We start from the raw sequence: 27244 nt of genomic DNA, 5'->3' as shown, positions 1-27244 counted from the left end.
TGCAGGAGGAAACTGAGGGACAGGAGGGGCATATTCCAGTGTCCCCTTCAAGGACACACCCCAATGCCTTCCACCAGACCCCACCTGCTCAAGGTCCCAGCCTCCCAACAGCACCTTCAGAAGGGGCCCCAGGCTGCAGCACGGGAGCCTTGGGAGCATTCAAGGTCACACTGCCAGCCTGGGGAAGACACAAATCCAAAATTTGAGGTATGAGTTCTATCAAATGCATGTTGGCTTTAAACCACCGTAAAGTGAAAAAGTTGGGGAATCAGGTGTCATTCATAGGTTCCGGAAATTAGGATGAGGACATATTTGGGAGACCAAACACGCCTCTCTCCCCCTCCCCCATGGAGTGTCCCCAACACGCCCATCTCCTTCCTCGCGCTCTGCTCTCATCGTGATTACGTTGCTCACATAACTATTGCTGATGGATGTACGTATTTGCCCATCCTTTTATTTCTGCTACTGGAAACTCTGTGAGGTAGGATTTTTTTTTTTTTTTTCCTGTAGCTGTGTCCCCAGCCCCCAGCACCTGGAACAAGTTCTGGCCAAAAGCAGTCACTAGATGGATATTTGTGAAATGGATGAGCAGTAGCTTGGGTGACTCTGTCCGGTAGGCAGATGACCTCATAGAGCACACTCAGCAGCTGAGGGAGAACTTGTCCCCAGCTGCCCAGATGCACGCAGACGCCACTTCTCCTCAGATGTTTTATTTCGGGGACTAAATTTGGGTCACGGCTGCAGAGGCGGATGGACCCCGGGCTTGGGATGAAAGCGCTGGGAGACTGAGCAGCAGTCTCAGCCTTGGTCGTGCTGGGAATGGTCCCCAGAAAGACAGGACCGGTTCCCTGTTGGGTGAGGGGGACACTGATCCCAGGGGACAGAGGGGTGGGGGCTGGAGAGGGTCACAGCGTCAGCACTTCGAGGAAGGAAAAGGGTTTGGGAGGAAGCGCGGGGTTCCTGCAGCAGGTGGGGGAGGCCCCCATCCCGGGTGGCTCAGGAGTTGCACTTGATGGTGTCCTCAATCCATTTGGTGAACTTGCAGAGTCTGGTGTAGACGCCAGGCCTGTCGGGCTGGGCACAGGGGTAATCTCCCCAGGACACGAGTCCCTGCAGGACGCCGTCGCAGACCACAGGTCCCCCAGAATCACCCTGTGGGGCAGAAAGGGAGGCAGAGATGGGAGAGGTGTCCGGAGGGGGACACGAGAGCCCCAGAGCCATGCGCAGATGCGAAGAGCGGGGCAAGAGACGGACGTGCACAGGCGGAAAGTCAAGATGAGGGCACCCGAGACAGACGGAGATGGAGACCCAGGTAAAAGCGCCAACCGGCCAGGGAGAGGTGAGTAATGTTTCTCCCCACGTCCAGCTTTTAGAAACCCATTCTCCCCTCTCCCCAACACCCCTACATCTTCATTCCCCAGGGTTGGGACTGTCCTCACAGCACCTTGGCTGTGTCCCATCTCCCCCACGTGTCTCTGGGTCACTCCCCTTGCCAGCCTTTGCAAGCCTGACGTCTCCTGCCCAACACTCCTCCCTCCTTGCTCGTCCTTGACAGCGATCCATACTGTGCCTAGATTTCACTTCTGCAAAAGCCCAGCTCCCCACCTCTGGGCCAGGGCTTCCTGACCGAGGCACTGGCCATGTGCAGGCTGCCTTAACTCCACGCTGTGGGCTGGCCTCAGCGGGAAGACACTCAGCAGCGGCCTCCGCTCCACCCATGCCAGTGACATGCTTCCTCCACGCAGTTGTGACAAACAGATATGTCTCCAGGCGTTGCCACCGGTTCCCTGGGGGACAGTCACCCCCGCCAGAGCACCACTCCCTTGGACTCATTTGTGTTGCCCATCTGAATTAATCCCCCGCACTTCCCTGTAATTACCTCTTGTGACGACAGTCACTGATCTTCCCTGTCATTTCTTATTTGTGTTTATGCAAAATCTGAATAACCAGACAGTCCTGGTGTGGGCTAGGAAGACGCCTGACGTCTGGCAGGGAGGGACAGTGTTGGGCAGAGCCAGCCTGGACACCTGCAAGTTCCACTTGCCAGTGCTTTGGCTGCTCGTTGATTTTCATTGAGATCCCCGCTTGGATCTTTTGGAGAGGCCGTTAGTTAACTGCTCTGATCCTTGGCTGCTTGTCCATAAAGTAAGCCTGATGATAATGGCTACGTGAGTGAATTCGTGGATGCGAGTAAACAACTTAAGACGCTGGTTAGTCAGCTGCTGTGGCTATTATACTATTAGCACGAGTCTCATAGTTTGTTATTATTTCTTGCTTGTAGCATTGTGTGGCCACACTCAGACCACACGCCCCGAGGTCTGGAAAAACAGAATAGGAGCCTGGCTACTAAAGGGTTCCGTGGTTGGAAATGCTGAATTCCAACTAGATGTGCTTTCTTTCTCTGATAAAAGTCCCCCCACCCCGAATCTGATCCCCCATCCCACCCCACATCCAGATGCATACAGGGTTCAGTGGGGACAGTTTGGTCTGGGAGACAGGGACAGTGGTGGGATCACCAGGCCTGTGTAACCCAGGGTCCCCATGCAGCCGTGGAAGGGGCCGTAGGGCTGCCTGGGTCCACAGCTCACTGACCACTAAAGCACCAAGGAAACAAACGTCCTCCCAGGGCTGCAGGAGCTTTGGAAGCCTGCTCCACGGGGGAGCCTGCGTTAACAGTGGGATTCTGATTTCTGTCTTTCTTAATGACAAAGCTTTGAAGAGAACACAGGGAGCTTTGGGTTAGCCATGGAGAGATATTTGATGAAGGCTGCCCCTGACCACCTCTCCAGCCTCCCTTCCTGCGACCCCCGCCCTCCTTCCCTGGGAACACTGGTCTCTTTCCTTCGGTGAATCAGCCAAACCCCTCCCTGCCCGAGGGCGTTTGTTCATGCCTCTTCTGTCCCCTTCACCTTTATGAATCTGGCTTCTTGGAGTCACTCAGTTTCTGCTCATGCTTTTTGGAAAACTGTCATTTTATAGATATTATTGGAACAAGACATGAACCGGCCACATGCCTGAAAATTGCCCACATAGAACTTTGACGACTACTATGTGAAGGACAGCCCCCTGTCCTTGGTGTGGCATCGTTATGCAGTGCCCAACCTGCTGACCTCAGCAGCCATGTCCATCTCTCCTCCTAGACCTGTGCAAGCCCGCATGGCTATTGAGCCCCCCAAACACGCCTACGGAATTGAGATGTGCTCCATAAAATACACCTCGACCTTCAAAGACATGAGGAGAAAGGGAAAAGCAGGGAGGTAAACTATCTCGTTCATGATTGTCTTAGACTAGTTCCATTTGGAAGTGATGTTATTATTTGGGATATATTAAGTAAAATATGCTGTTGATGTTAATTTCACCTGTTTCTTTTTTCCTTTTAAAAATGTGGCTACTGGGAACTCTGAAATGCTGCGTGTGGGCTGCTGCTGTATTTCTACAGGACGGCACGGCTCCAGGGGGGAGCTCGGTGAGAACAGGGCTCTAACTGTCTGGGTCACCCTGGACTCCCACTCAGCAGGTTCCTGGTGGCGTAAATGGCACTCTGTGTATCGGCGAATACAGGGAGAAGCCTCTGGTCCTCACCTGGCAGGAGTCTCTGCCCGCCTCGTCGCCGGCACAGAACATGGTTTCGTCTATCTGTCTCGGGTAGGCCTTCTTGCACCTCTCGTCACTGAGCACGGTGATGTTCAGGCACTGGAGGACCTTGGGGAAGTCATCTGTCAAACGGGAAGGCAGTGAGAGGCAGAGAAAGACACTGAGGGGGGAGACGGGCAGGGGTCCGGAGGAAGCCACACTCACGTTGTTTGTTGCTGGTGGTTCCCCAGCCGGACACCATGCACCTGGTGCCAGCGGACGGGCAGGTGGAGGCTATTTTGATGGGCTTGACTGCATTCGTGCTCCGGATCTTTCGGTTTAGTTTGATGAGCATAAGATCGTTGGAGTGGCCAGGGTGGGAGTAGCCAGGGTGGGGGATGGACTTGATTCCCTGGAACATCTGCTGCCCAGATTCATAGACCGGGGACATGGAATGGTGGCCGAGACGAACTCTGTAGACTCTGAGCAGGACGATGCAGGTCACCACCAGCCGTGATCCATACCCCACGTCCAATGCCAGTCCTAAGCCCAAACCATTCCTAACCCTGCTCCACCGCATCCTCAACCCCAGCACCAGCCCAATGCCCAGCTCCATCTGTCTCCAACCGCGGGCCCACCTCCCGCCCACAGCTCCAATCCTATTCCTGTCCCAGCCCCAGTCCTGAGCCTTTCCCCACCCAGAAGCCATCGGTGTGCATTCCCAACCCCAAATCCAGTGTCCCCAACCCTGTACTCTAATCCCATCTGCACCCTCAAGGCTCCCCCTATTCCACATCCACACCCACCTCAGAACCACCTTCATTCCCACTGCATCCCCATACCTACCTGACCCCAGTTCCAGAGCCGACTTTAATTCCATCTCCCTCCCAGACCATCAGTGCATTAGCCAATCCTAAAGGCGATCCATCTCCAACCCCAAACCAGCTGCAACCCCAGCCCTAATCCTTGACCCATCCCCAATTCATCCACACTTGCATTCCCAAACCCAAACTCAAACACCCAACTCCAAATCCAGCCATCTGCAATCCCTTTTCCAACTCTAACCCGGATTCCATCTTCAGACCACTTCTATTTCCAATCCCAACCCCGCCTTTGCTCCCAGCCCAGCTTCATCTCCATTCTCAACCCCAACCCCGCCCCAAATTAAAAGCCAATTCTAATCCCCCCTCTCTATCCCAAACCATTACACACACACCCCTAGCTCCCAATCCAACACATCTGCAACACACACCCCACCCTGTTCTCCCCAGCTCTCTCTTACCCTGTCCCCAACTCTGCCTCCACCTGCTCCCTGCCCTTCCTCCCGTCCAGCCCTGGGTCCAGCCCCACTCACGGCTTCCTGCAGTGGGCAGCGGTGAGCAGCCACTGCGGGTTCACCAGCACGGCCCCGCAGTAGAGCTTGTTGGGCCCCAGCAACAGGGCGCCCTGCCATGGCTGAGTGTCCTTCTCGCAGTCTGACCCATTCACTATGCGGCTGCTGCTGTCACCCGACCGGGAGTCCTCCCCGTCCTCGGCTGCGAGGAACTGGTTGCTCCCAGAGGACTCGGCGGTAGGGGGGTTGTCACAGGAAACATTATTTGCAAGAATAGGCTCTGTGGGCAGAAGATGGGGGGAAGCGGGGCTCAGGCGTGGGGCGTGGGCGTGGGCTGGAGCTTAGATGCAGAAGATGGGGCTTAGACTCCAGAGGCTGGATGGCCAGGGGATGTCTGACCTCAGAGATTATGTTGAGGGGCTGGGGCTTTAGGGACAGGGGCAGGGCCACAGAAATGGACCTAAGTGGCTCAGACACAGGGACAGAGCTGGGGCTTGGGTCCTGGACTTGCCCAGCTCTGGACCTCGAAGATTCCGAGGATTGGCTAGAGCTCAGTGGGTGAGATCAGAGGAGGGTGAAATTGGGTTCAGGAGCCCTGGACAACCTCAAGGGCAAAATCTTGTCTTAGGGGCCGAGACCTGGGCTATTGGGAGGGGACCTGGTCTCAAGAAGTGGGTCAGGCTTCAGCATCTGGGGTCACATCTGGAGGCAGTAGAGTCTGGCATGAGAGAGGTACCGACTTAGGCAGAGACAAGGTCAGGGTAATATGGGATAGTGGATCCTAATAGAAGCCCTGACTTTGGAAGAAGATGTGGGGCCTGGGCTCTATTTTTTTGTTTGTTTGTTTGTTTGTTTGTACCCAGGAGCACTTAACCACTGAGCCACATCCCCAGCCCTTTTTATTTTTTATTTTGAGACAGGATCTCACTAAATTACCTAGGGCCTCGCTATGTTGTTGAGGCGGGTTTGAACTTGCAAGCCTCCTGCCTCAGCCTCCTGAGCCGCTGGGATTACTGTGTTGTGCCATGTGTTGTGCCCAGCTCCGGCTGGGCTCCAGAAGCTGCCTACAACCCAGGGGCTGGAACCAGGCTGAAAGGGGTGGGCCATAGAGGTGGAGCCTGAGAAGGGGTCACAGCCCTGGGCTCTGACTAGGTAGCCTGACCTTGAGAAAAAGGGGTGGAGTCGGAAGAAGTGGGCGGAGCTAGAGCAGGACAGGAAAAGGGCCACAAGTGTTGGGGTAGAGAGGGCTGGCTTTCTTTTTCTTTTTCTCTTTTTGGTACAGGGGATTTAACCTAGGGGAAATTTACCACTGAACTACATCCCCAACCCTTTTTTATTTTTATATTATTTTAAGGCAGGGCCTCTCTAAGTTGCTTAAGGCCTTACTAAATTGCAGAGGCTAACTTTGAACTTGTGATCCTCCTGCCTTAGCCTCCCAAAGTTGCAGGGAATATAGGTGTGCAACATCGCGTCCGGGGAGAGGGCCGGCTTTCTGAATTCTCAGACAAAATTGTGCCTTCTGAATCCTCCTACAGTTGTCTCCCACCACTCACAGACCCACGGACAACACTGACACCCTCTGTGTCACTGATTCATGGGAGAAGGGAGGCCTCGGCATTGCCTGCATTCACAAGCATACTCCAAGAAACACGCACACAGATACTGTCACAATCGTGCACACGCGTAACTGCACAGAGAGATACCATGGTCTCCTCAGGCACTGCTGAGTACAGTTGTCAGGTGACACACTGTCCCCATGCACACACATGGGGGCAGACTAGCAGGATCTCACCCAGCCACCTAACCTGTAGGTGGCATGCATAGTTGCCACTATGGTTGGATTGCAGACTCCCACACACACTTCATGCACAGGCACGCTGACATGGTGACAAGGTTGTACTCAGTGGATGTTTGCATGTCCAAGTCACTTACCTGCATTCACCTTCCTGCAGCTACAGTGACAGTGGCTTCTGCACCCCCTACATACACACACACAGCTGCACCATCACAAATACAGCAGCAGTATATGCATAGCCTCACACAAACACACAGTCACCCCCGTGGGCCGCAGCCAGCACGAGGTCACAAATGCAAGCACCCAGACACAACCACACAAATGGCTACCTGTAAGCATATGTTCACACATTTTTGGTGACTGCCACTTTGATGGTATGCAATCTCACAACACGGGGGTGTGAAAGTTCATGGTAACAAAACCCCTAGGACCCTAAGGTCATACAAAGTCAAGTAGCCATACATGGCTGAACATACAGTAGCATTCTGCACCACACATATTCACCCACAGTAGTAGAGCCAACCACAGACTTAAGTGTACACGTGCGTGCGTGCACACACACACACAGCCTCAAAGGTCAAGTATGGCTGGCAGTCACCTGATATGCAATAAGTCACCATGCACAGGCACCTGGGTGTGTGCCCCATGCAGTGTGCAGCCACACATACAGATACAGACTCACACTCGCCCAGTCCTGGAGCCACAGATGGTCTCACACAGTCCCCAGGGGACAAGCTCCCCCGTGTCACACAGCCACCCAGAGTCCCATGCACACACATGGGGGTCCTGTTTACCTGTGATACTTAGAATCAGGGCTGAGATCAGGGTACCCAGAGTCCACATCCAGGGGGGTCCTGCCGTAGCCATGGCCTCTGCACCTGAGGGGGCCAGAGGATGGGGAGGCCCAGTGACTCTGGGAGCCCTTAACCCACTTTCCCTCCCTTTTCTACCCCATTTCTGGGCAGTGAGGGACCAGGAGGACATTGCCCCACCATCAGAGCCAAGATGAGACCCAGAGAACAGGGCAGAGGATGTTTCCGCGAGGAGGGAGGACAGAGAGAAAGAGGGTGCCTTCAAGATCAGAGCCACACGCGGGGTCGCTTCTCCGTCCCTGCCCGCTGAGCACCCTCCAGGCCTCACCTGCCGCGCTTCCCCGCGTCCCCGGGCAGTGGGTGGGGGACCTGCTCCCAGCTCAGCCGCAGACGTCTCCGCCGCGCTGCCTCCTGCCGCCTCCTCCTCCTCCCGGGCCCGGGCGCAGTGCTGGGTTATAACCACCCACTGGTCCCTGGGGCGCATTCCCCGGTAGTGAGGCGCCAGCCGATCTGCCCCGCCGCCGCTCCTCCTGCCTCCCCTCACCTCCGCCCCCGGAGCCCCCCACACCCATCCCGAGGCCACGCCCTCCGCCCTGGCCCCGGGATGGGGAGGGTCTCGGAGGTCGCCGGCCGCTCCCCAGCCGCCGCTGCCCTGGGCTCCGGCCGCCCTGCTTGGCTGGAGGCTCTCTTCCTTCCTTCTCCGAGTTGTTCACGCGCTCAGCGGCCCGCACCCCGCGACCCGCGCTTCTCTTGCGGTCCTTTCTCCAGACTCTTCCCTCTCCCGCCTCTGAAGTTTTGCCTCCAGATATTTGGTCTCCCGCCAAGTCAGTCTCTCTCCCCCTAACCGCCACACCCGTCTTAGGATCTCTTGTGTCTCCGTGTCCCTGTCATTCCGTGTCCCTGTGTCTTGCTGTTCTCTGTGATTCTGTCTTTTGCAATGGTCTGAATGCTCTGCTTGTCAAATCTACCTTAGAATCCTCAAACCTTTATTTTCCTCGATTTCCTTCTGTTTTGTTACATTCCAGCTCTTTGGCAGCATAACTGAAAAGCAGGCAACCGTGCATATTTGAGTGTGCAATTGGATGAGATTTCACACCCACATGCACAAAACGTGACTATGGTCAAGATGATGAAGGATCCATCACCTGCTGCTCCTCAGGGCCCTTTCCGTGGCCTGCACCTGTGTCTCCCTTTGTGTCTTTCCTTCTCCATCTCATCCTCTTTTCTCTGGGACTGATTCTTCTGGATCTGTCTGTCTCCTTTCTTCTCCCTGTGTCACTGATGGGGTGTTGGTCTCTCTGTATCTTCATGTGTCTGTCTCCCTCATCTTGGGTTTTGGGTGGGGGAGACCCAGGCCACTGAGCAGAGGAACCCCTCAGCCCCATTCTGCCCCTCTCCCTGGGGCCCAGGCCATGGGGCAGAAAAAGACAGGGACTCAGCCTGGGGCACCCCGCAGGTGCCTTGGCCCGGATGGTGACAGAGTTGAGCAAGGCTGCCTATGGATTGGAAAAGAGGCCAAGAGCCAGGATAGGGGGCGGGTGGCTCTTGGCCCTTCAGGAAATGGGGCACTGGGTGGGGAGCCTGAACTGCGGTTTCTCCCTGCCCAGTCCTGGCATGTGGGGCCACCCCTCCTGACCTCTTTATGTCTGCCCCCAACTCCATGAACAGATTCCTGCCTGCACTGGGAGGTAAGAGTCAAAACGGTCATCTGCCATGTGCCAGACTCAGATCTGTCCTGAGCAAAATGACCTGAGATATGCAGTCCTCCCTGGGCTCTCACCCCCGAGGGCAGGTACCTGGCTTCTGCAACCCAGCATCTGTCACATGAGAGGTTTTAGAGCCCCCAGGCTGGAAGTAGTGCACAGGGGGAAAAATCTGAAGCTACGAACACCTATGCTGAGGTTTATTTTGTTATGGGCATTGATATTTCATGCACAACGAGTGGCCCACTTCTCTGGGTGTTTCCCCCCCACTTCTGTGGTCTTTTAAGTTCAGTTTGCAAAACTTTTAATTCTATATTTATCTTAACAGTCACTTTTATGGAGTCTTTACAATACTGCTTGTTCTCATTTATAAACTAATTAAAAGCCTTTAAACATCTTAAACCACATTTCTAAAACCTACACATTCGATGTCTTCCAAAAGTCCTTAATTTTTAGACCCAATATCAAGCATTTGAGTAAGTTTGTGCATCTAATTGTATTGCATTTATAAATACAATTAACAGTGCATCCTTCCAAATATCCCAATATTGGATGTAAGTTGACAACTTAAAAATCACAAATCGGTGAATTACACATTTTAAGCTGAAGTCGTAAGGCTATCCCTATAGAAAGAAAAACTCTCTTAGACAAAAAAAAAAAAGTATCTTAAATGCCAAATGCAAGAGGTTCTGCTTCAAAATAATTCATGCAAAAGGGTGGGCTTTAAAGGCTTCTCCACTTGATGCTAATACATACCAGCATTAAAAGAAAACTTAAGTGTAGAAGAGCAGTTAGGAGCCCACCCCATGGCAACAGTCCCTTGGCATCTAAATGCTGGCCTGGCCACCACCAGTTGTGAAACTTTGGCTGCACCACGGACCCTCTCTGTGCCTTGGTTTCCCCAACTGTAAATGGGAATAATAACGTGTGGGAGACCAACCTTGCACGTGACTGAGTCATACTCCCTGGCTGGGTGCTGAGGCTCTCAGTTGCAGAGATGTGGCACCCTTCTTGGGTGCGAGGGTCGGTGTCTCGTGCATGGATGTGTCTTGCTACAGCCCCATGGGTGGAGCTACGCTCACCTGTTCCTTGGTAATATAACCCCTTGCCCTGTTTAGGATAGAATCTTCCATGGAAGTGCCTTATGTGTGTCCCCTCCTCTTACTGTGCCCTTGGGTGTGGCCTACCCAGGTGTCAGTCAACCTGCTGACAGTGGACATCATGAAGATACTCAGCCCCTGAAACCTGACCCCTTGCCTCATTTGATTAGCTTCTCCTCAATAAAAGGGGTCAGCGTGTGCTCTCGCTCTCTCTTCCTGTGGACCCTTAAGTCAGAGGAGCTGTCACAGCGACCCCAGAGAAAAAGGTATTTGTGTCTCTTGTGTGGTTATTTTGTGCAGCCCAGTTTACCTGGAGTGACCCCTGAGCCTTTTAGTTGTGAACCGAAACCCGGCAATAACGGTACCTTAGAACAGTGCCTGGCATGTGCTTCTTATTGTGGTCATGGAGATGGTCAGTATTCTCATTATCCGTTAAGGAAGAAGCTTCCCTCTCCATTAACTGAGGTTGATTCTGTGCCATGACACTCGGCTGAATCAGGGTCACTCCAGGTGAATTGGGCTGGCTACTAAATAACCACACAAAGACAGAAATATCTTTTTTGGGGTTCTGTGTTGGCTCCTCGACCTCAGCTTCCACAAAGGAGGCAAGAGAGAGACCACGCCTGACACCATCCTATTGATTGAGGGGAAGGCATTTGAGAAAGTTCAACCCAAATAAGGCAAGGGACTGGCTTTCAGGGGGTTGCTTGGTGATGTCTTGTGGTCAGCAGATTGATTGACAGCTTGGAAGTCACATGCATCTCAGGGGCTGTGTGGGGATCATAGGCAGAGCCAGCAAGAAGGACACATAGGTCGTAGAGCCCAGTCAGAGCGGCAGTGTCAGTCAGTCAGTCCCCTCCTGTGCTCAAAGGTGCATAGCCCCTACACACAGCCATGGCTGGTGTGCGACTACTGTGGTCTGGGCAGTCATCGAGTGGGTTCCTCCTGGTGACCCTGGGAGTTACTGATAACTCATAACTCCTGGTGGGCGCCAGGGGTGGGTGGAGGTGGCTGTGGCCATGCCCAGGGCTTCCTGTTCCGTCTGCTCATTGCAGTCAGCACTTTCATTTGGCCCCTGGATGAAATGTCATGGTTCTTTGGTTCATGCGTGTGTGTGCGTGTGCATGCATGTGTAGTGGTGGGGATGGGACCCAGGGTCTCATGCATGATAGGCAAGTGCTCTACCACGGAGCCACACCCCCGGCCCTTTTCATTTTATCTTGAGACCCTGCTAAGTTGCCCAGGCTGGCCTTGAATTTGTGATATTCCTGCCTCTGTCACCCAGGAAGCTGGGATCATAGGTGTGTGTGTGCCACTATACCTGACTGGTTCTTTGAGTCTTAAGGCAAAGCTCTTAAAGTCTTTCTAAGACCCAGATCTTCCCTTGACTCTTTCCTCTGAGCCCTCAGCATCAAGTCCAAGTTCTTCTGCTGACACTCAATGGCATCCTCTTTCACTGACCTTCATTTCCCACCACGTCACCCACTTCCACCTCAAGCCCCAGCCTCCACCATGCAGGGTGGTCCTCAGATCTCTCTCCCCCACGTGCTTGTCTGCAGTTCTCTTATGAAGCCCCCAGGCACCCTCCCTTTTACTTGTGGCAAACTCACATCCGGTCTCTGTTCTCCAGCCCTGCCAGTCCCAGCCCCAGCTCAGCCTCATCCTCTCTCCCTGCACCATTATCCCAACTCCTCCCTGCCCCCTGGCTCCAGTCTCTCCCCTCAGATCCATCCTGCATATGGCCCCAGTGCTGCTCTTGCTCACAACCCTTCTATGGCTCCCCATTACCCTTAGGGAAAGTCCCAGCTTCTCAAGCTGGCATCTGAAGTCCTTTGAGATCTGGCCTCTGCCATCCTCTCCCATGTTACCCTCCACCACTCCCACTCACACACAGTGGTCTCCTAACCCTCTCTCATCCCCCTTTTGCTGCTACAAGGGGATTAGGAGAGACAGAGCCATCCCTGAGGGCTAATGCAAGGTGAATGAGTCAAGGGTAGCTTCCTGGAGGGGCTGAAATGAAATTGGACTGTAAAGGAAAAATGAGAAAATCTGGGCTTCCAAGAGGCAGACGTGGAATAAAAGAAAAAAAGCAACTTAGTAATAAAATTCATCCTTTATTGGGCGCATGCCGGGCCAGGCACTGTTCTATGTATTTCACGTGCTTGTAACCTCACATCGTCCCAGTAGCCCCGTCCCATGAGGAATATACTGTTTAATGTACTCTGTAAAGGAAGGTACTGCCCGAGGATAGCAAACCGGCACTCCAGCTCAGTATCTGCCAGTATTGGACCAGCATTCTGTCTACAGGAAGGACAAGCCCAGGCAGGGAGAGTGGCCTAGAGGGTCTGGGTTCTTTTAGTAGTGGGGGAAGACTGCAGCCCTGTCCTCACTCTCCCATCCTAGTGGAGCAAGGGAGGAGCTGGGGTCAAATCAGGGAGGACTGGTGCTCTTGCATCATTGCCTTTATGAAGCTTCAAGGGTCACAACCAGGCAGGTGGGGAAGGAAGGCAAAGTCAGGGGAAGAGAAATTCTGGAGCCAGCCAGTAGGGTCAGAGGTCAAGAGTTGGGGATATCACATGTCAGGGTCACTTGGCTTGAATGGTTTTTCGGATCCAGTGGGTATATCTACAGACGTCGGTGTAGACACCTGGCTTCTCCTTTGATCCACATGGGACATTACCCCACGACACAAGGCCTCGCAGGCGGTTTCCACATACCAGCGGACCCCCAGAATCACCCTGTGGGAAAGAGGGAGAAAGTCAGGTGCAGGAACCTGGAAGGGGGGGACGGACAGACGAGGCTCACATGGAGCAGAGTTAGAGGCACTCAGAGATGGAATGGATGACTCAGGGAGAGAGAAAGATGGAGACGCCAGCGGAGTCACCCTGCTCCAGAGCATGGTCATTTCCAAGCAGAGCTCCCGCTGGGTGCCATGTGAGAGGCAGAGCAGCTCTGTACTCCACCTGCCTCCTCCGTGTGTCTTCTCTGGTCTGGACCCCTCCTTCTCCGTCCTTCTCTCTGCATTTCCTGCTTCTAACGACTATCTTAATCGCTGCCTGTCCCAGCTCCCTCCCAGCCCACCTCTCAGGCTCCCTACAGTTCTGTCTTGGTCTCTCTTCTTGTCTCTGGCTGTGTTTGGGCCTCTGTCCTCGGTTGTGGAACTGGCAGGTCGCGGTGGCCTCACCTGGCAGGAATCCTTCCCGTACTTCTCGTCGCCTGCGCACACCATGTTGGGGGTGATCTGGCCAGGATAGGCCCGCTCGCACTCCTCGGGCGGCACCAGGTGGATGTATGCACACTGGATGGTGTCGGGGAAGTCGCCTGCCACGAGAGAGGGCGGGCTTGCTGGACGCCCCTCCCCGTCCTCCCCAGCATCCTCAGCCGCTGTAAGGCCACCTGTTGGTCCCATTTTCCCTCACCTGTGTGCCTCTCTGGCTTAGAACAAGTTCCATCGTCCCCGCCTCCTGATTGGTCGCTTTCCCCATCATCCTCACCTGCCATGGCCCACGGTCCCAGGTGCCATCTCTGCCCACATCTCTTTCCCTACAGGCTTTCCCTTTTCCTTTCCCTTTTCTCTGCCTCCACTTGTCTCCCTTCCACCCATCCCCGCTTCAGCAGTTCCAGTTGGTTGGACTCTAGGACTTTCTTCCTCTCTCATCTCCCTCCTGAGCATTCCCCTGTCCTTCATCAGCCCGTCTTGCCTATTTGTTCATCCGATTAGTCGCCACCTGACCGTGGGTCCTGCCCTTCCCCATTGGCTCTCCCTTCTTATTGGCTCTTCATCCTCATTGGTCCTTTCCTTTTGACCCCACCCTTCTCCATTGCCTCTCAATTCCTATTGGCTCTTCATCAGGGAATCCGCCTTGTTCATTGGTGTTTCACTCCCAGACCCTCCTCCGTGGTTCCTACTGATCCATCGAACCTGTGCTTCCTCCGATCCTTCTTCTAATGACTCCTCTCAACCCCTGGCCTTTTCCCATTTGACCCCTTTCCCACCAGCTGTCTCTACCCTGTTTGCATTTGGAATTCACATAACAGACTCCTCTGTTGATTGATCTCTCTTCTTCTATTAGTTCCTCCTCCATTTATCCATTCTTGCCCATAAGTGCATCTTGTGGACCGTTGGCCACCTTCCTGATTAGAATATTCCTACTGGCCAACCCTTGTCACTGACCCTTCCTTTTCCGGCCCATCTTTTCCACTGTTCATCCACTGGTCTACTTTCCCCATCGGCTGTTCACCCACCGGCCCAGCTCCTAAGGATCCCTCTCACGGTGATGCGCCCAGCAGACCTCACCATTAACCCATCTTCCCATGCCCTTCATCTTCTGACCCACCTTTTTCATTTTTGACCATTCACCCTTTGCTCACCTCCCCCATCTCCATTGGCCTGTTCCCCCTGTCACCTCCCCTCACTAACCATCGGCGGTCTTGCCCCAGCCCAGGATGTGGCAGCTGGTGTGGTTGGCCAAGCAGTTCTTCTCCAGCGGCAGGGGCTGGATCCATTCAGAGAGTTTGACAGGGTATTCCAGACGCAGCAGCATGATGTCCTGGTCATGGGTGGCAGCGTTGTAGCCAGGGTGGGCCACAGCCCGGACCACATGGCTCTGCTCCTGTGAGTTCTCCCTCTGCCGGAGGTTGTGCTTCCCCAGGTAGACTTGAAGCTTTCTGCAAGGGAAGCAGGCTGGGTCTTACCATGGGCTGCATCTGAAGCTGGAAAATCGTGACTCACCTGCTCTGCTCCTCCCACAGCCTTCCAGAATACCCTGGGGGCTATCCGTGACTGTCTATTTCCTGCCCCACATCCAAGCTGTCCAGAGGCCCATTTGGCTGTGTGAGTTATATCCAGCCGCTCACCTCCACCATCGCTACCATCTTGGTTTGAGCTGTCGTCTCTTACCTGGACTACCGCAGTGGCCTGCTTACTGCCTTTGTCTCTCTACAGTCCACCCTCCACAAAGCAGCCAGAGGGTTCTAACAAGGAAAGTCAGTCCTGTTCCTCTTGTGCTCACACCCCTCCTGCAACTCCCCCTCCTGCAGAGTGAAGGCCAAAGTTCTCTCCATGGTACAGACAGCATCTCCTCCTCTCCCCCTCCTCCTCTTCCATCCACACTGGCTTCCCCTGAACACAACAGTGGTCCTCCCACCCCAGGGCCTTTGCAAGAGCTGCTTCTTGTGCCAGCAAGATGGGTATCTGCATGGCTCTCTCCCTCAGCTCCTCCAAGTGTCACCTTCTTAGTAAAGCTTTCCCTGCTGCCCAGTGAAAATGCAAATATCCAGCCCTGCTTTCCTTTTCACCGTCACCCGCCCACTGTGTATTTATTGCTAAATATTCTCTACTGCATCTCCTCCTCCTGTAGCACTGCCGCCCAATACAGCTTGCCGCCATGAGGGCATGTTCTCCACCTACGCTGTCCAGCACAGTGGCCACCAGTCGCATGTGGATATTGAGAGCTCAAAATGTGCCTTTTTTTCCCATTCATTTTTATTTAGTTAGCCCCTGAGGGCCGTGGTGTTTGTTAGATGGTGAGGCCCTAGGAGGTTAGCCCAGAGACTTTTATTCTGTTCAGATACAGGATCCCCAGGGCTTTAACCAGCATCTGGTACCTGATACGTGTTTGATAGATATTTTTAAAACAAATCAAAGAATTCCTCCTTTGCTCAAAATTCCCCCACTGCTCAGCCTGGCCTTGGAGACCACCTGGGATCCACCTGCTCACCTCCGGCCCTTCTCTCCCACCACCTCCTGCCCTCCAGTGAACTAGTCACTCTTAGAAGATCCAAGATTGTTGGATCTTCAGGGGCTTCATTTTGGCATTTCCTGGGCCTCCAATGCTCTTTCCCCTTCTTCCTTTGGCTACCAGTTCTCCTATTTTATGCCTCAGCTTGAATCACATCTCATGGAAAGTCTTTCCTGATTTCTCCCATCAAAAGTAGGAGCCCTGTTTTTTCCTTCTTTAGCCTTATGGTAATTCGTAATTATCTTGGATTTTGAAGACATGTTTCTTAAAGATCTGACTTGCTGGGGCTGGGGATGTGGCTCAAGCCGTAGCACGCTCGCCTGGCATGCATGTGGCCGGGTTCGATCCTCAGCACCACATACAAACAAAGATGTTGTGTCCGCCGAAAACTAAAAAATAAATATTAAAATTCTCTGTCTCTCTCTCTCTTAAAAAAAAAAAAAAAAGATCTGACTTGCTACTTCTTTCTGCCCTGATGTGTCCCTGGCTGAAGCTCTACCACCAACTCAAATCTGGCACTTTGTGGTATTCTTAGTCACTGTGCACCAAATGAGTGGATGGTGATGTTGGGGGTGACCCCCGGTCTCCCTGGGGGCCTTGGAGTCCTGGCTCTTCATGATTCTGCATTCCCCACAAGGGGAGTCCTGACAATTGGTTTCCAAATACCCGAATTGTCATTTACTACTCATCTGAGCTCAGTTTCCTCATCTACTACTGCAGGGATTCCAGGACAGGGGTGTAAACTGTGTTCTTCACTGTGTGGTTTAACCCTGGTCTGCATTTAGCACTGAACGCAACAGCAGCTGGAGTCTAACTGGTGATCCTGAGGTCCTGGGCTGAGCCCCGGGCCCTCTATGCTTCCCTGTCTAGAACTGCTCTTTGGATGATCCTGTCCAGTCCCATGTCTTTAAATACGATCTGTTTGTGGATGGAGCCTTAATTTTACCTACTCCTCTGAGTGCTCCCCTGAGTTTCAAGGGCCCACCTAGTGTCTCTGCTTAAACACCTTCAGGTAGCTCAAACTCACCTTGGCTGTAAGGAAATGTCTGATGTCCCCTCCCTGCACCTGGCCTATATGACAGGACTCCCGGTTGTTCAGGGCAAGCACCTGGAGATCAGCCCTGCCTCCTCTCTCTCCAGTCCTTTGCTATCATGTCCTTGGTCTTAAAATACCTCCCAATTTCCCTCCATCCTCACTGCTACCTCCCTGGTCCAAGTCACCATCTCATGTCCTCAGGCAACAGCAACAGCCCCCACTTGGGGCTCCCTTAATCTCCTCTTGCCCTGTCCTGTTTCACATGGCTAGGTGCTCCCCATAATGTAAACCTCACTCTATTGAGTCCCACTGTGGTTAAGAGTTAAACCCCAACCCCCCAGCATGTCCTTCAGGGCCCATTAGAAGGCAAGTTCATGAGAGGAGCAATTCTGCCAGGCTTCCTGCCCCGGCACTGCTTGGTACAGTCAGTCCTCTGATCCGCAGATGCCACATCCACAGAGTCGACCAACCTTAGACTGGGGAAGAAAACGATCTGTACTGATCATGTACAGACCCTTTTTTTCTTGTCATTATTTCCTAAACAGCACAGGTGGAACCACTATTTGCTTAGCATTGGCACTGTCTTGGGGATTAGCTGGGTGCAGTGGCTCAGCCTGTAATCCCAGTGGCTTGGGAGGCTGAGGCAGGGGGGTTGTTGAGTTCAAAGCCAGCCTCAGAAACTCATGGAGGCCCTAAGCAAGATTCTGTCTCAAAATAAAAAATAAAAAGGGCTGGGGATGTGGCCCAGTGGTTAAGTGTCCCTAGATTCAATCCCCACCACTAAAACAAAACAAAACATTGTCTCAGGAATTATAAGTCATCTAAAAAGTATTTAGGAGGAGGTGCATAGGTTATATGCAAATGCCACGTCATTCAATATTCAATATACCATTCTCGAGCACCTGAGAGTTATGCTGTCCTTATGGGATCCTGGAACCAACCCCTGAGAATTCCCAAGGATGATCAGTACTCCTTTAAGTACTATCTGGATGACCTTAGTCATGTGGGGGGCAGGGGGTTGTGCAGGGGCAGGTGGAGGCTTGGGTCTGCCTCCTCCTAAGCCTACGAGACACCTGAAGGTCTAATTGCTTCAGCTCATTCTGCAGCGCACACTCACGGTTTTTTGCAGTGGGCAGCTGTGAGGACCCACTGCGGGTGAATGAGGACCCCACCACAGAGCAGGTGGCCCGAGGTGTAGAGGGCAGCTTGGTAGGGGTGAGATGTCTTCTCGCAGGGTCCACCATGGACCAACTTATTCTGCTCCTCTGCCCAGGCTGAGGGAGAAAGGGTCTGAGTCAGAGAGGAATCTGGGCATGGCCACCAGGCAGACCCACCAAAGTGACCTCAGTCAAGGCCATCGCCACTCCCCACCAAACCCAGCCCTGTGTCCATCTTCCTCCTCACCTTCTCCACCTCAAAGCCAAACTCATCCCTAAACTCTACCTCCACCCCTGCTCCGGGCCTCCCCATCCCCCTTCTCCCCTCCTCACCCCATTCCTAACTCTTCCTCATTTTGAAGGCACCCCCCCCCCGCCATGCCTGGCACATCCCACCCTGCCGACTTCTTCCCCATGGAGGCAGACTCCACCACCAGCCTCCCCCATCTAGGTTTGTTCCTCCCACCTGCAGCCACGAGGGTGAGCGCCACGGTCAGTGTCTTCTTCAAGTCCATTCCTGGGGAGAGGCCAGCGGTGCCTTAGTGCCCAGCCTCCCCCTCCTCCTCTCCTTCCTCTCCACCTGCTCTGCTCCCCTGACTGTGACCTAGCCTTTCCCTCTGGCCTCCTGATCTTCTTTCCCCAAACCCATGCCTTCCCTCTGAGGGTGCCATGAAGGTGGGTGCCAAAGAGAACCCACAGCCACGTCTCCTGGGCCGAGGCCCAAGGATTCTGAGTCGCGCTTTCTGCCTCTGTGGGCTCCAGATCACCCCTTGGAGGCAGGAGTTCAGCCAGAGGGTCCCTGACCTTCTTCCCAGCTCTGGGACTTTCCCTCTGCACCTTTGTTCTGTGCCGACCTTGTCACTCACCCCCACACCTGTAGGTTCTTACCTGCGGGTGGCCTGGGGCCTCCTAGTCACAGGTTTCTTGGGTGGGAGGAAAGGACAGCAGCTTATCACTCACGCAGACAGGGAGGCCAGGCCTGGAGAGTCCGGGAGCCCCTGGCAGAGAAGTGGGGAGAGGAGACTCACAAAGCAGAATGGGTGTCTCCGAATCAGACACACAGGGAGCAGGCAGGGACGTGGGTGCTGCAGGGGCTGTGCACAGGACCTGCCTGGCTCCCTGGCCTCCTGGGAAGAGGCTGGGTCTGTCCCCAGACGCTCCCTGATACTTCCTTTTAACCCCTGTCTCCCCATGTCCTGGAGCCTAAAGGCTGACCCCACCCTTTTCCTCCTAACCCAGGCCACCCACAAGCATTCCTTCTGCCCCACACCTCGGCTCCTGGTGACCCCCTGACCCAGCTGTCAGGAAGGGAGTACTGATCCCAGAGTGCACTGGGGGTCTGGGCCCCAGGACTGAGGGAGGAGGCTGGGCCTGGACCCTGGGTCTGAGGGAGGAGGCTGGGCCTGGACCCTGGGTCTGAGGGAGGAGGCTGGGCCTGGACCCTGGGTCTGAGGGAGGGGGCTGGGCCTGGACCCTGGGTCTGAGGGAGGGGGCTGGGCCTGGACCCTGGGTCTGAGGGAGGAGGCGGGGCCTGGACCCCTGGGTCTGAGGGAGGAGGCGGGGCCTGGACCCTGGGTCTGAGGGAGGAGGCGGGGCCTGGACCCTGGGTCTGAGGGAGGAGGCGGGGCCTGGACCCTGGGTCTGAGGGAGGGGGCTGGGGCTGGACCCTGGGTCTGAGGGAGGGGGCTGGGCCTGGACCCTGGGTCTGAGGGAGGGGGCTGGGCCTGGACCCTGGGTCTGAGGGAGGAGGCTGGGCCTGGACCCTGGGTCTGAGGGAGGAGGGCTGGGATCAGGACTCTCAGGTCTGAGGGAGGAGGGCTAGAGTCTGGAGAGCAAGGTAAAGTGGAATTGTTCTCCTTCTTTTTAAACTTGTGAGTTTTTGAGAATGCCAGCCTCCCAGATAATCAAATGGAGGCCCAGCCTCGGGAGTCCCCCACCCTGTGTGTGAACTTCTGGGACCTGCAACCCTCACTCCTGGGTGGGGAGCACTGAGGCCCTGCACCGGCTGCCTGGGTTCAGTGGGGTTGGGGTGACTCACCTGCCCAGAAGTCCCTCTGTGGGTGCTGACGACCTCTGTGTCCCAGGCGAGTGTGAGCAGCCAGCAGTGAGAAAGGGTGTGTCCGCCGCTGGCCCTGGCCCCCGCCGCGGGCTGGGGAGCAGGCCCAGGCACTGTGGGGAAAGGGCCCCAAACAATCCGGCTTTGTGCGCCCTGCACCCAGTGCCACGCTCCCAGCAGCTCCGTTTCTCAACCTCTTTCCAGGCAGGCGGGTGGGAGGCTGTGTCAATGGCTCTCCTTTGTCCCTGTCTGATTGGCAGTGGGCCAGGTCCTTGACTGCCCACCTGGTCCTGCCTGGGTGTTTCAGCACTCTGGATCCTCCTGGACCCGCTCCTCTAAGTCTGGCCACCTGTGGGGGTCTCTGGCTCCATCTCTCCCCCGGCCGTGGTCAGGTGTCTCCATGTCTGTCTCTCTTCTCCATCCCTGGTTTGTGTCTCTCTAACCTTTGCCTCTTGCTTGTTTTCTCTGCATCTCTCCCCCTCCCCGCCTTGGCCATAACTCTTGCTGCTTGTTTTCTGCGGGTTCCTGCAGGTTTCCTGGGAAGCGTGTGCCCATGGAGTTGGTCTCCGGGGCTGCAGAGGTGGGCAGCTGGCAGGGCCCGGGAGCAGCTGAGGGCTCACTGGTGAGATGAGGGCACTCAGGGAGGGGCACAGAGGGAGAGGGAAGCAGGGATGCAGATGACTCGGGAGCCACAGGGTTTGGTGAGAAGTGGGGTAGCAGGAGGCTACGCAGGGATCTGGGAGAATTGGGGGAGGTGCCTTTGAACTTGGGTCTGGAAACTGGAGGCAGGTGCTAGTCAAGGACAGAGGGTGTGGCCCTTCAGGTGACCTCGTTTTCCTTGCACTACATCTAACTGTCACCCTAGATCACTCAGCTCCTATCACCTTCACACAAGGTCCAAACTGGCATTCAGGATCCTCTCTGGACCCTTCACACCTGGTCCCACCTGCACTTGGCATCTTCTTCTTGGGACCTAATCGCAGTCCTTGGAGCTGTACCCTGTCCCCCTGTCTCCTCTCTGTGTGGGCTCCCCTCCCCTCTGGCCACATGTTCCTGGCTCCTCTCTCATCAGACCCCCCACCATCCAGGGGCTCCTGGTCTCTGCTTCCCCTGCTGGGCCCCAGGGGGTCTCTGTGCCCCCACCTGGCCCTGATTCCAATCCCTGCTTCTCACCGCCCTGCCGTGGTTCCCCACACCTCATGGGACAGTCTCAGATCTTGACCTGGTATTTGAGAAACTTCAGCATCCAGAGAGGCACTAATCAAGACGCACATAATGCCCCCCAACGCTTACGGTTTCTAGTGGTCACATTTCTTTAAAAACTGGAACGAAGGCTGGGGTGCAGCTGTGGGTAGAGCATTCGCCTGGCATGCTAGCCCAGGGCTCCATCCTGAGCACCCCCAATAGTAAAAGTAAAAAATAAATTAAAAGAAAAAGAAGTAAGATCTTCCGTGTTCTCACCACACACACACACAATAAGAATCAACAAGCGAGGCCGTGTGTGTGTCAAATAGCTGGATTTCGCCCTCACACAAGGTACACATGACTTTTATCAAGATCTCATGTTTTACGATATAAATATGCCCAACTTTTACTTGTCCATTTAAAAATTTAAGAAGGAAAAAAGTAAAAAGAAACAGGAATTCATTCTAATACTCATTTAACTCAAGGTGTTAAAAATTAACATCTCAGAGAAATGCAAATCAAAACTAAGATTTCATCTCACTCCAGTCAGAATTATAGCTATTAAGAATGCAAACAACAATAAGTGTTGGCGAGGATGTGGGGAAAAGGTACACCCATACATTGCTGGTGGGACTGCAAATTGGTGCAGCCAATCTGGAAAGCACTATGGAGACTCCTTGGGAAACTGGGAATGGAACCACCATTGGACCCAGCTATCCCTCTCCTCCGTCTATACCCAAAGGACTTAAAAACAGCATACTACAGGGACACAGCCACATCAATGTTTATAGCAGCACAATTCACAATAGTTAAACTGTGGAACCAACTAGATGCCTTTAGTAGATGAATGGATAAAGAAAATGTGGCATATATACACAGTGGAATATTACTCAGCAATAAAAGAGAATAAAATCATGGCATTTGCAGGTAAATAGATGGAGTTGGAGAAGATAATGCTAAGTAAAGTTAGCCAATCCCCCAAAACCAAATACTGAATGTTTTCTCTGTTATAAGGAGGCTGATTCATAGCGGGGCTGGGCTGGGGAGCATGGAGGATTGGACAAACTCTAGATAGGGCAAAGGAGAGGGGGGGAAGGGAGGGGGATGGGGTGACAAAGATGGTGGAATGAGATGGTCATCATTGCCCTAAGTACATGTATGAAGGCATGAATGGTATGACTCTACTTTGTGTACAACCAGAGACATGAAAAATTGTGCTCTATATGTGTAATATGAATTGTAATGCATTCTGCTGTCATAGATAACAAATTAGGATAAAAAATTATCATCGGCACATGAAATTACAGTAAGAAAATCAGCACAGGGATCTTTGGGTACCCCCTGCTTGGACTTTGCCATCTTTGACATGTCAGGTCCTCTCAGGGACACTCACCACACCTAGGGCCATCGAAAGCCAGGGTGGCTGGGGGCAGCTGAGGGTGGCGGGGGGTCATGGGGAGGCCGGGTGGCCGGGGGGGCTGAGGGCGGCCGTGCCTCCCATGTTGCCTGGCGTGGGCTGCCCACCTCTCTGCACTCCACCCCCCAGGGGTCCTAGCAGCGCGTGCCCCTGACCTTGGCCTCCACTCTGCTGGGCCCTCTTAGAGGCTGCTCTCACCACATTTTCCAGGCAACAACCACTTGTTCTTCCGGCCTTTCCTGGGCCTCACCTCTTCCTTCCCTGAACACCAGCCACCTCCACCTGCTGCCGTCATTAGTCACTCTCTCATGTGGTTCCCACAGCCTGTGCCTCCTTCCAGTCACCCTGGACCAGGGCCATCTGGATCAATGTCCCTGACCCCCACGGGACCTCAGGCTCTTGGGGACAGGCCTGGGGCTGACTCACTGCTGGGTCCCACGTACCTGCACAGGACCTGGCCCAGAGGAAGCCTTAGGAAATGTTGACCTAATGACTAAAAGACTTTGTGACGCCCACTTCTGTTTTACAGATTGGAAAACTGAGGCTCAGAGAGGGGAAGTTCATTGCTCAATGTCAAACAGTCAGGAAGAGGTGGAGCCTGAATCGGAACTTGACCTCCAACACAGTGGTGAACAGGGCCCATCTCTTGGCCTCCCCGTGGTGGTCAGCCTTGGGGAGTGGAGGAACTTCTAAGAGAGACCCAAGCCTTCAACTCCAGCCACTTGACAGTGAGTGTCATGGCCTTGCTGTCCCTCCAGCCATCCTGTTTATTCATTGGATATTTGTCTCCAAAGTGACTTGCTCTGCAGAGGTCTAGGTCTTCAAAAAATTACTTTAAAAAAAATTTATATTTGACAGTGGAAGGCATTACAATTCTTATTACACATATAGAGTATAATTTTTCATTTCTCTAGATCTCTGGTTTATACACAGTATATTCACACCAATTCGTGTCTTCATACCGCACTTTGGATAATAATGATCATCACATTCCATCATCATTCATAACCCCATGCCCCCTCCCTTCTCCTCCCACCCCTCTGCCTTATCTAGAGTTCGTCTGTTCCTCCCATGCTCCCTCCTCCATCCCACTATGAATCAGCCTCCTTATATCAAAGAAAACATTCAGCATTCAATGCATGAATGGATTAAAAAATGTGGCATATATACACACTGGAATATTACTCAGCAATAAAAGAGAATAAAATCATGGCATTTACAGATCAATTACTTAAAAAGATTTTTTTTTGTAGTTGTAAATGGATAGAATGCCTTTATTTGTTTATTTTCATATGGTGCTGAGGATCCAACCCAGCGCCTCACAGGTGTGAGGCAGGCTCTCTACCACTGAGCTACAGCCCCAACCCGATAAATTACTTTTTGATAAAGAAAGTTCATAAGAGAATGAGCAGGAAAAATACCAGGAGTCATAAATAATAAAACCCAACACCTATTGAAGGCTTATTCAGTGTCAATGTTCCAGAATTTTCTACATATTAACTTATTTAGTCTTCATCACAACCCTGTGAGGCAGGTACTCTTTCTCCCAGTCCAAGGGTGAAGGAGAAGCTAGGCATAGTGGTGCTCACCTGTAATACCAGCAGCTCTGGAAGCTGAAGCAGGAGGATCTAGCGTTCAAAGCCAGCCTCAACTACAAATTGGTGCAGCCACTATGGAAAGCAGTCTAGAGGTACCTCAGAAAACTTGGAACGGATCCACCATTTGACCCAGCTATCCTACTCCTTAGTTTATACCCAAAGGACTTAAAATCAGCATGCTATAGGGATGCAGCCACATCAATGTTTATAGCAGCTCAATTCACAATAGCTGAAATATGGAACCAACCTAGATGCCCTTCAACAGATGAATGGATAAAGAAAATGTGGTACATATACACAATGGAATATCACTCAGCCTTAAAGAAATTATGGCATTTGCAGGTAAATGGATGGAACTGGAGAAGTTCATGCAAAGTGAAATAAGCCGGTCCCCCAAAACCAAAGGCCTATTGTTCTCTCTGATAAATGGATGCTGATCCATAGTGGGGGAGTGTTGGGAGTCCCCCCCACCCCCCACTCCAAAGACTAACTTCTCATCCCCCAAGAAGAGCCGGCCAATGGTGAGCCCTGCTGGTTCACATGATCCTGCTGCCCAATGGTGAGCCCTGCTGGCTCACATGATCCTTACCCACCAATCAGACTAGTCCTGCTGGCTCACATGATCCTTACCCACCAATCAGACTAGTCCTGCTGGCTCACATGATCCTTACCCTCCAATCAGAAAGCACCCCAGCCAACAGTCAAACCGTTCAACCATTAAACTGTCATAACTGTCAAACTGCCCCTGGCTCTATAAATATGCAGAGCCTTGAACGTTCTTTCAGGGAGAGGGTTAGGGAAGAAGGAAGGAACTTGGGTTTGTGCAGAGGGGAGTGAGGGGAGGGGTGGGGCTGTGGGGGTGGGAAGGACAGTAGAATGGGACAGACATTATTACCCCTATACATTATGATCACACCACTGGGGCGGCTCTGCACCATGGACAGCCAGAGGAATGAGAAGGTGTGCTCCATTTGGGTGCAATGTGTCAAAATGCATTCTACTGAAAAATTAATTAATGAATTTTTTTAAAAAGCCAGCCTCAGCAACGGCAAGGCACTAAGCAACTCAGTGAGACCCTGTTTCTAAATAAAATACAAAATAGGGCTGGGGGTGTGGCTCAGTGGTTTGAAAGTCACTGAGTTCAATCCCCAAGACCCCTTCCCCCCGACACACACATAAAAAAGGCTGAAGGAGAGGGACAGTGAAATAATGCAGGAAGAGTGATCAGCTGGGGTGGGCTGCAGTCACGTGGTGTACGCACAAGACCCTGGGTTCCATCCCAGCATTGCGCGCGCGCACACACACACACACACACACACACACACACACACACACACACAAATAGCTGGGATTTAAATCCAAGAAGCCAGGTCTTGGAAGCTGCTGCTTTTGACTACTATACTATATTATACTGTTAAAAAAAATGATGTTATTATTTTTTAAAAAAATCAAAATAAGGAGCTGGGGTGGTGGCTCAGCAGTAGAGTACTTGCCTAGCATGTGTGAGGCCCTGGGTTCGATCCTCAGCACCACATTACAAAAACAACTAAATAAAGTAAAGCTATAAACATATATATTTAAGGGGTTGGGGATATAGCTCAGTTGGTAGAGTGCTTGCCTTGCATGCACAAGGCCCTGGGTTAGATTCCCAGACCAAACAAACAAAAATATCTTTAAAAATATATATTCAGCTGGGCTCAGTGGCGCATGCTTGTAATCCCAGTAGTTTGGGAGGCTGAGACAAGAGGATCTCGAGTTCAAAGCCAGCCTCAGCAATGGCAAGGGGCTAAGCAACTCAGTGAGACCCTGTCTCTAAATAAAATACAAATATGGGATGGGGTTGTGGCTTAGTGGTGGAATGCCCTTGAGTTCAAACCCTGGTACCAAACAACAACAACAACAACAATAAAAAAAAAAACCCAAAACAAAACCAACCAAAAAACCAAAACCAAAACAATTTAACATGAGCACCATCGCCAGTCTTTGCAAACCAGCCCACCTACAGATTGCCCATGGAAGCAGAGGACCAGAGGCCTCCAGGACAATTCAGTGCAGCAGTTTGTTTTTTTTATATTTTAGATGTGTGTTGATTTGGAGTGGATGCAGGAGAGAGAAGGAAAATGGCTGAGCTTTGTGGGGTTGAGTGAATAAAATCCCTTCACATTCCTTAAATTCAACACAAGACAGAAGGAACTCAGGAGCTGGGAGGGCTGGGGTCTGAGCTCCTGGATCTGAGGGAAGTGGGCTGGGCCTGGACCCTGGGTCTGAGGGAGGAGACTGGGCCTGGGCCCCTGGGTCTGAGGGAGGAGGCTGGGCCTGGACCCCTGGGTCTGAGGGAGGAGGCTGGGCCTGGGCCCCTGGGTCTGAGGGAGGAGGCGGGGCCTGAACCCCTGGGTCTGAGGGAGGAGGCGGGGCCTGAACCCCTGGGTCTGAGGGAGGAGGCTGGGGCTGGACCCTGGGTCTGAGGGAGGAGGCTGGGCCTGGACCCCTGGGTCTGAGGGAGGAGGCTGGGCCTGGACCCCTGGGTCTGAGGGAGGAGGCTGGGCCTGGGCCCCTGGGTCTGAGGGAGGAGGCTGGGCCTGGACCCCTGGGTCTGAAGGAGGAGGCTGAGGTCTGGCTTCCTGGTCTGAGGGAGGAGGCCTGCCTCTTGTGAGCCTCCTCTCTGCAGAGGATTGGTGGTGGCAGTCCCTGGGTATGACAGGCTTAGGGGGATCAGGAGAGTCTCAGGGAGATGAGAT

General features: G+C 53.2%; 2 protein-coding genes across 4 annotated transcripts; both read right to left on the bottom strand.

Moving 5' to 3' along the window:
- Nucleotides 1–694: 694 nt before the first annotated feature.
- Nucleotides 695–8314, bottom strand: Klk5 (kallikrein related peptidase 5). The gene is made up of 6 exons (XM_021721048.3): nucleotides 7842–8314; nucleotides 7496–7579; nucleotides 4928–5186; nucleotides 3799–4055; nucleotides 3583–3716; nucleotides 695–1152 (listed from the first exon to the last, which is right to left on the bottom strand). The coding sequence occupies exons 2-6, from the start codon at nucleotides 7566–7568 to the stop codon at nucleotides 997–999; spliced, it is 879 nt and encodes a 292-aa protein (XP_021576723.2). The 5' UTR covers nucleotides 7569–7579; nucleotides 7842–8314; the 3' UTR covers nucleotides 695–996.
- A 4096-nt stretch (nucleotides 8315–12410) lies between these two features.
- Klk6 (kallikrein related peptidase 6) lies at nucleotides 12411–20422 on the bottom strand. Of its 3 annotated transcripts, XM_005341675.4 has the most exons (7): nucleotides 20289–20422; nucleotides 19139–19248; nucleotides 18717–18767; nucleotides 18211–18367; nucleotides 14737–14984; nucleotides 13501–13637; nucleotides 12411–13054 (listed from the first exon to the last, which is right to left on the bottom strand). In XM_005341675.4, exons 3-7 carry the CDS (start codon nucleotides 18763–18765, stop codon nucleotides 12902–12904), a joined length of 744 nt encoding a protein of 247 aa, XP_005341732.1. In that variant the 5' UTR covers nucleotides 18766–18767; nucleotides 19139–19248; nucleotides 20289–20422; the 3' UTR covers nucleotides 12411–12901. The 3 variants fall into 3 exon arrangements, with proteins under 3 accessions (XP_005341732.1, XP_077887653.1, XP_077887654.1); XM_078031527.1 differs by lacking the exons at nucleotides 18211–18367; nucleotides 18717–18767; nucleotides 19139–19248; nucleotides 20289–20422 and adding an exon at nucleotides 15464–15547; XM_078031528.1 differs by lacking the exons at nucleotides 18211–18367; nucleotides 18717–18767; nucleotides 19139–19248; nucleotides 20289–20422 and adding an exon at nucleotides 15217–15398.
- Between the last annotated feature and the right edge of the window lie 6822 nt (nucleotides 20423–27244).

The sequence above is a fragment of the Ictidomys tridecemlineatus genome, chromosome 15 (genome assembly GCF_052094955.1).
Source record: "Ictidomys tridecemlineatus isolate mIctTri1 chromosome 15, mIctTri1.hap1, whole genome shotgun sequence".
In the NCBI taxonomy this organism is placed as follows: domain Eukaryota; kingdom Metazoa; phylum Chordata; class Mammalia; order Rodentia; family Sciuridae; genus Ictidomys; species Ictidomys tridecemlineatus.
This window is presented reverse-complemented; position numbering and strand designations above follow the sequence as displayed.

Excerpts from the sequence above, each read along its gene's own strand:
- Klk6 (XM_005341675.4), bottom strand. The coding sequence starts at position 18,765 with ATGGACTTGAAGAAGACACTGACCGTGGCGCTCACCCTCGTGGCTGCA. Across the intron at positions 13,638-14,736 it reads CTGGGGCAAGACCGCCGATG|GCGACTTCCCCGACACCATC; the intron begins GTTAGTGAGGGG and ends CTCTCGTGGCAG. Across the intron at positions 13,055-13,500 it reads ACGGGAAGGATTCCTGCCAG|GGTGATTCTGGGGGTCCGCT; the intron begins GTGAGGCCACCG and ends TCTTTCCCACAG.
- Klk5 (XM_021721048.3), bottom strand. The coding sequence starts at position 7,568 with ATGGCTACGGCAGGACCCCCCTGGATGTGGACTCTGGGTACCCTGATC. Across the intron at positions 5,187-7,495 it reads CCTGATTCTAAGTATCACAG|AGCCTATTCTTGCAAATAAT; the intron begins GTAAACAGGACC and ends TTCTGCCCACAG. Across the intron at positions 4,056-4,927 it reads GCTGCCCACTGCAGGAAGCC|AGTCTACAGAGTTCGTCTCG; the intron begins GTGAGTGGGGCT and ends CGTCCTGCTCAG.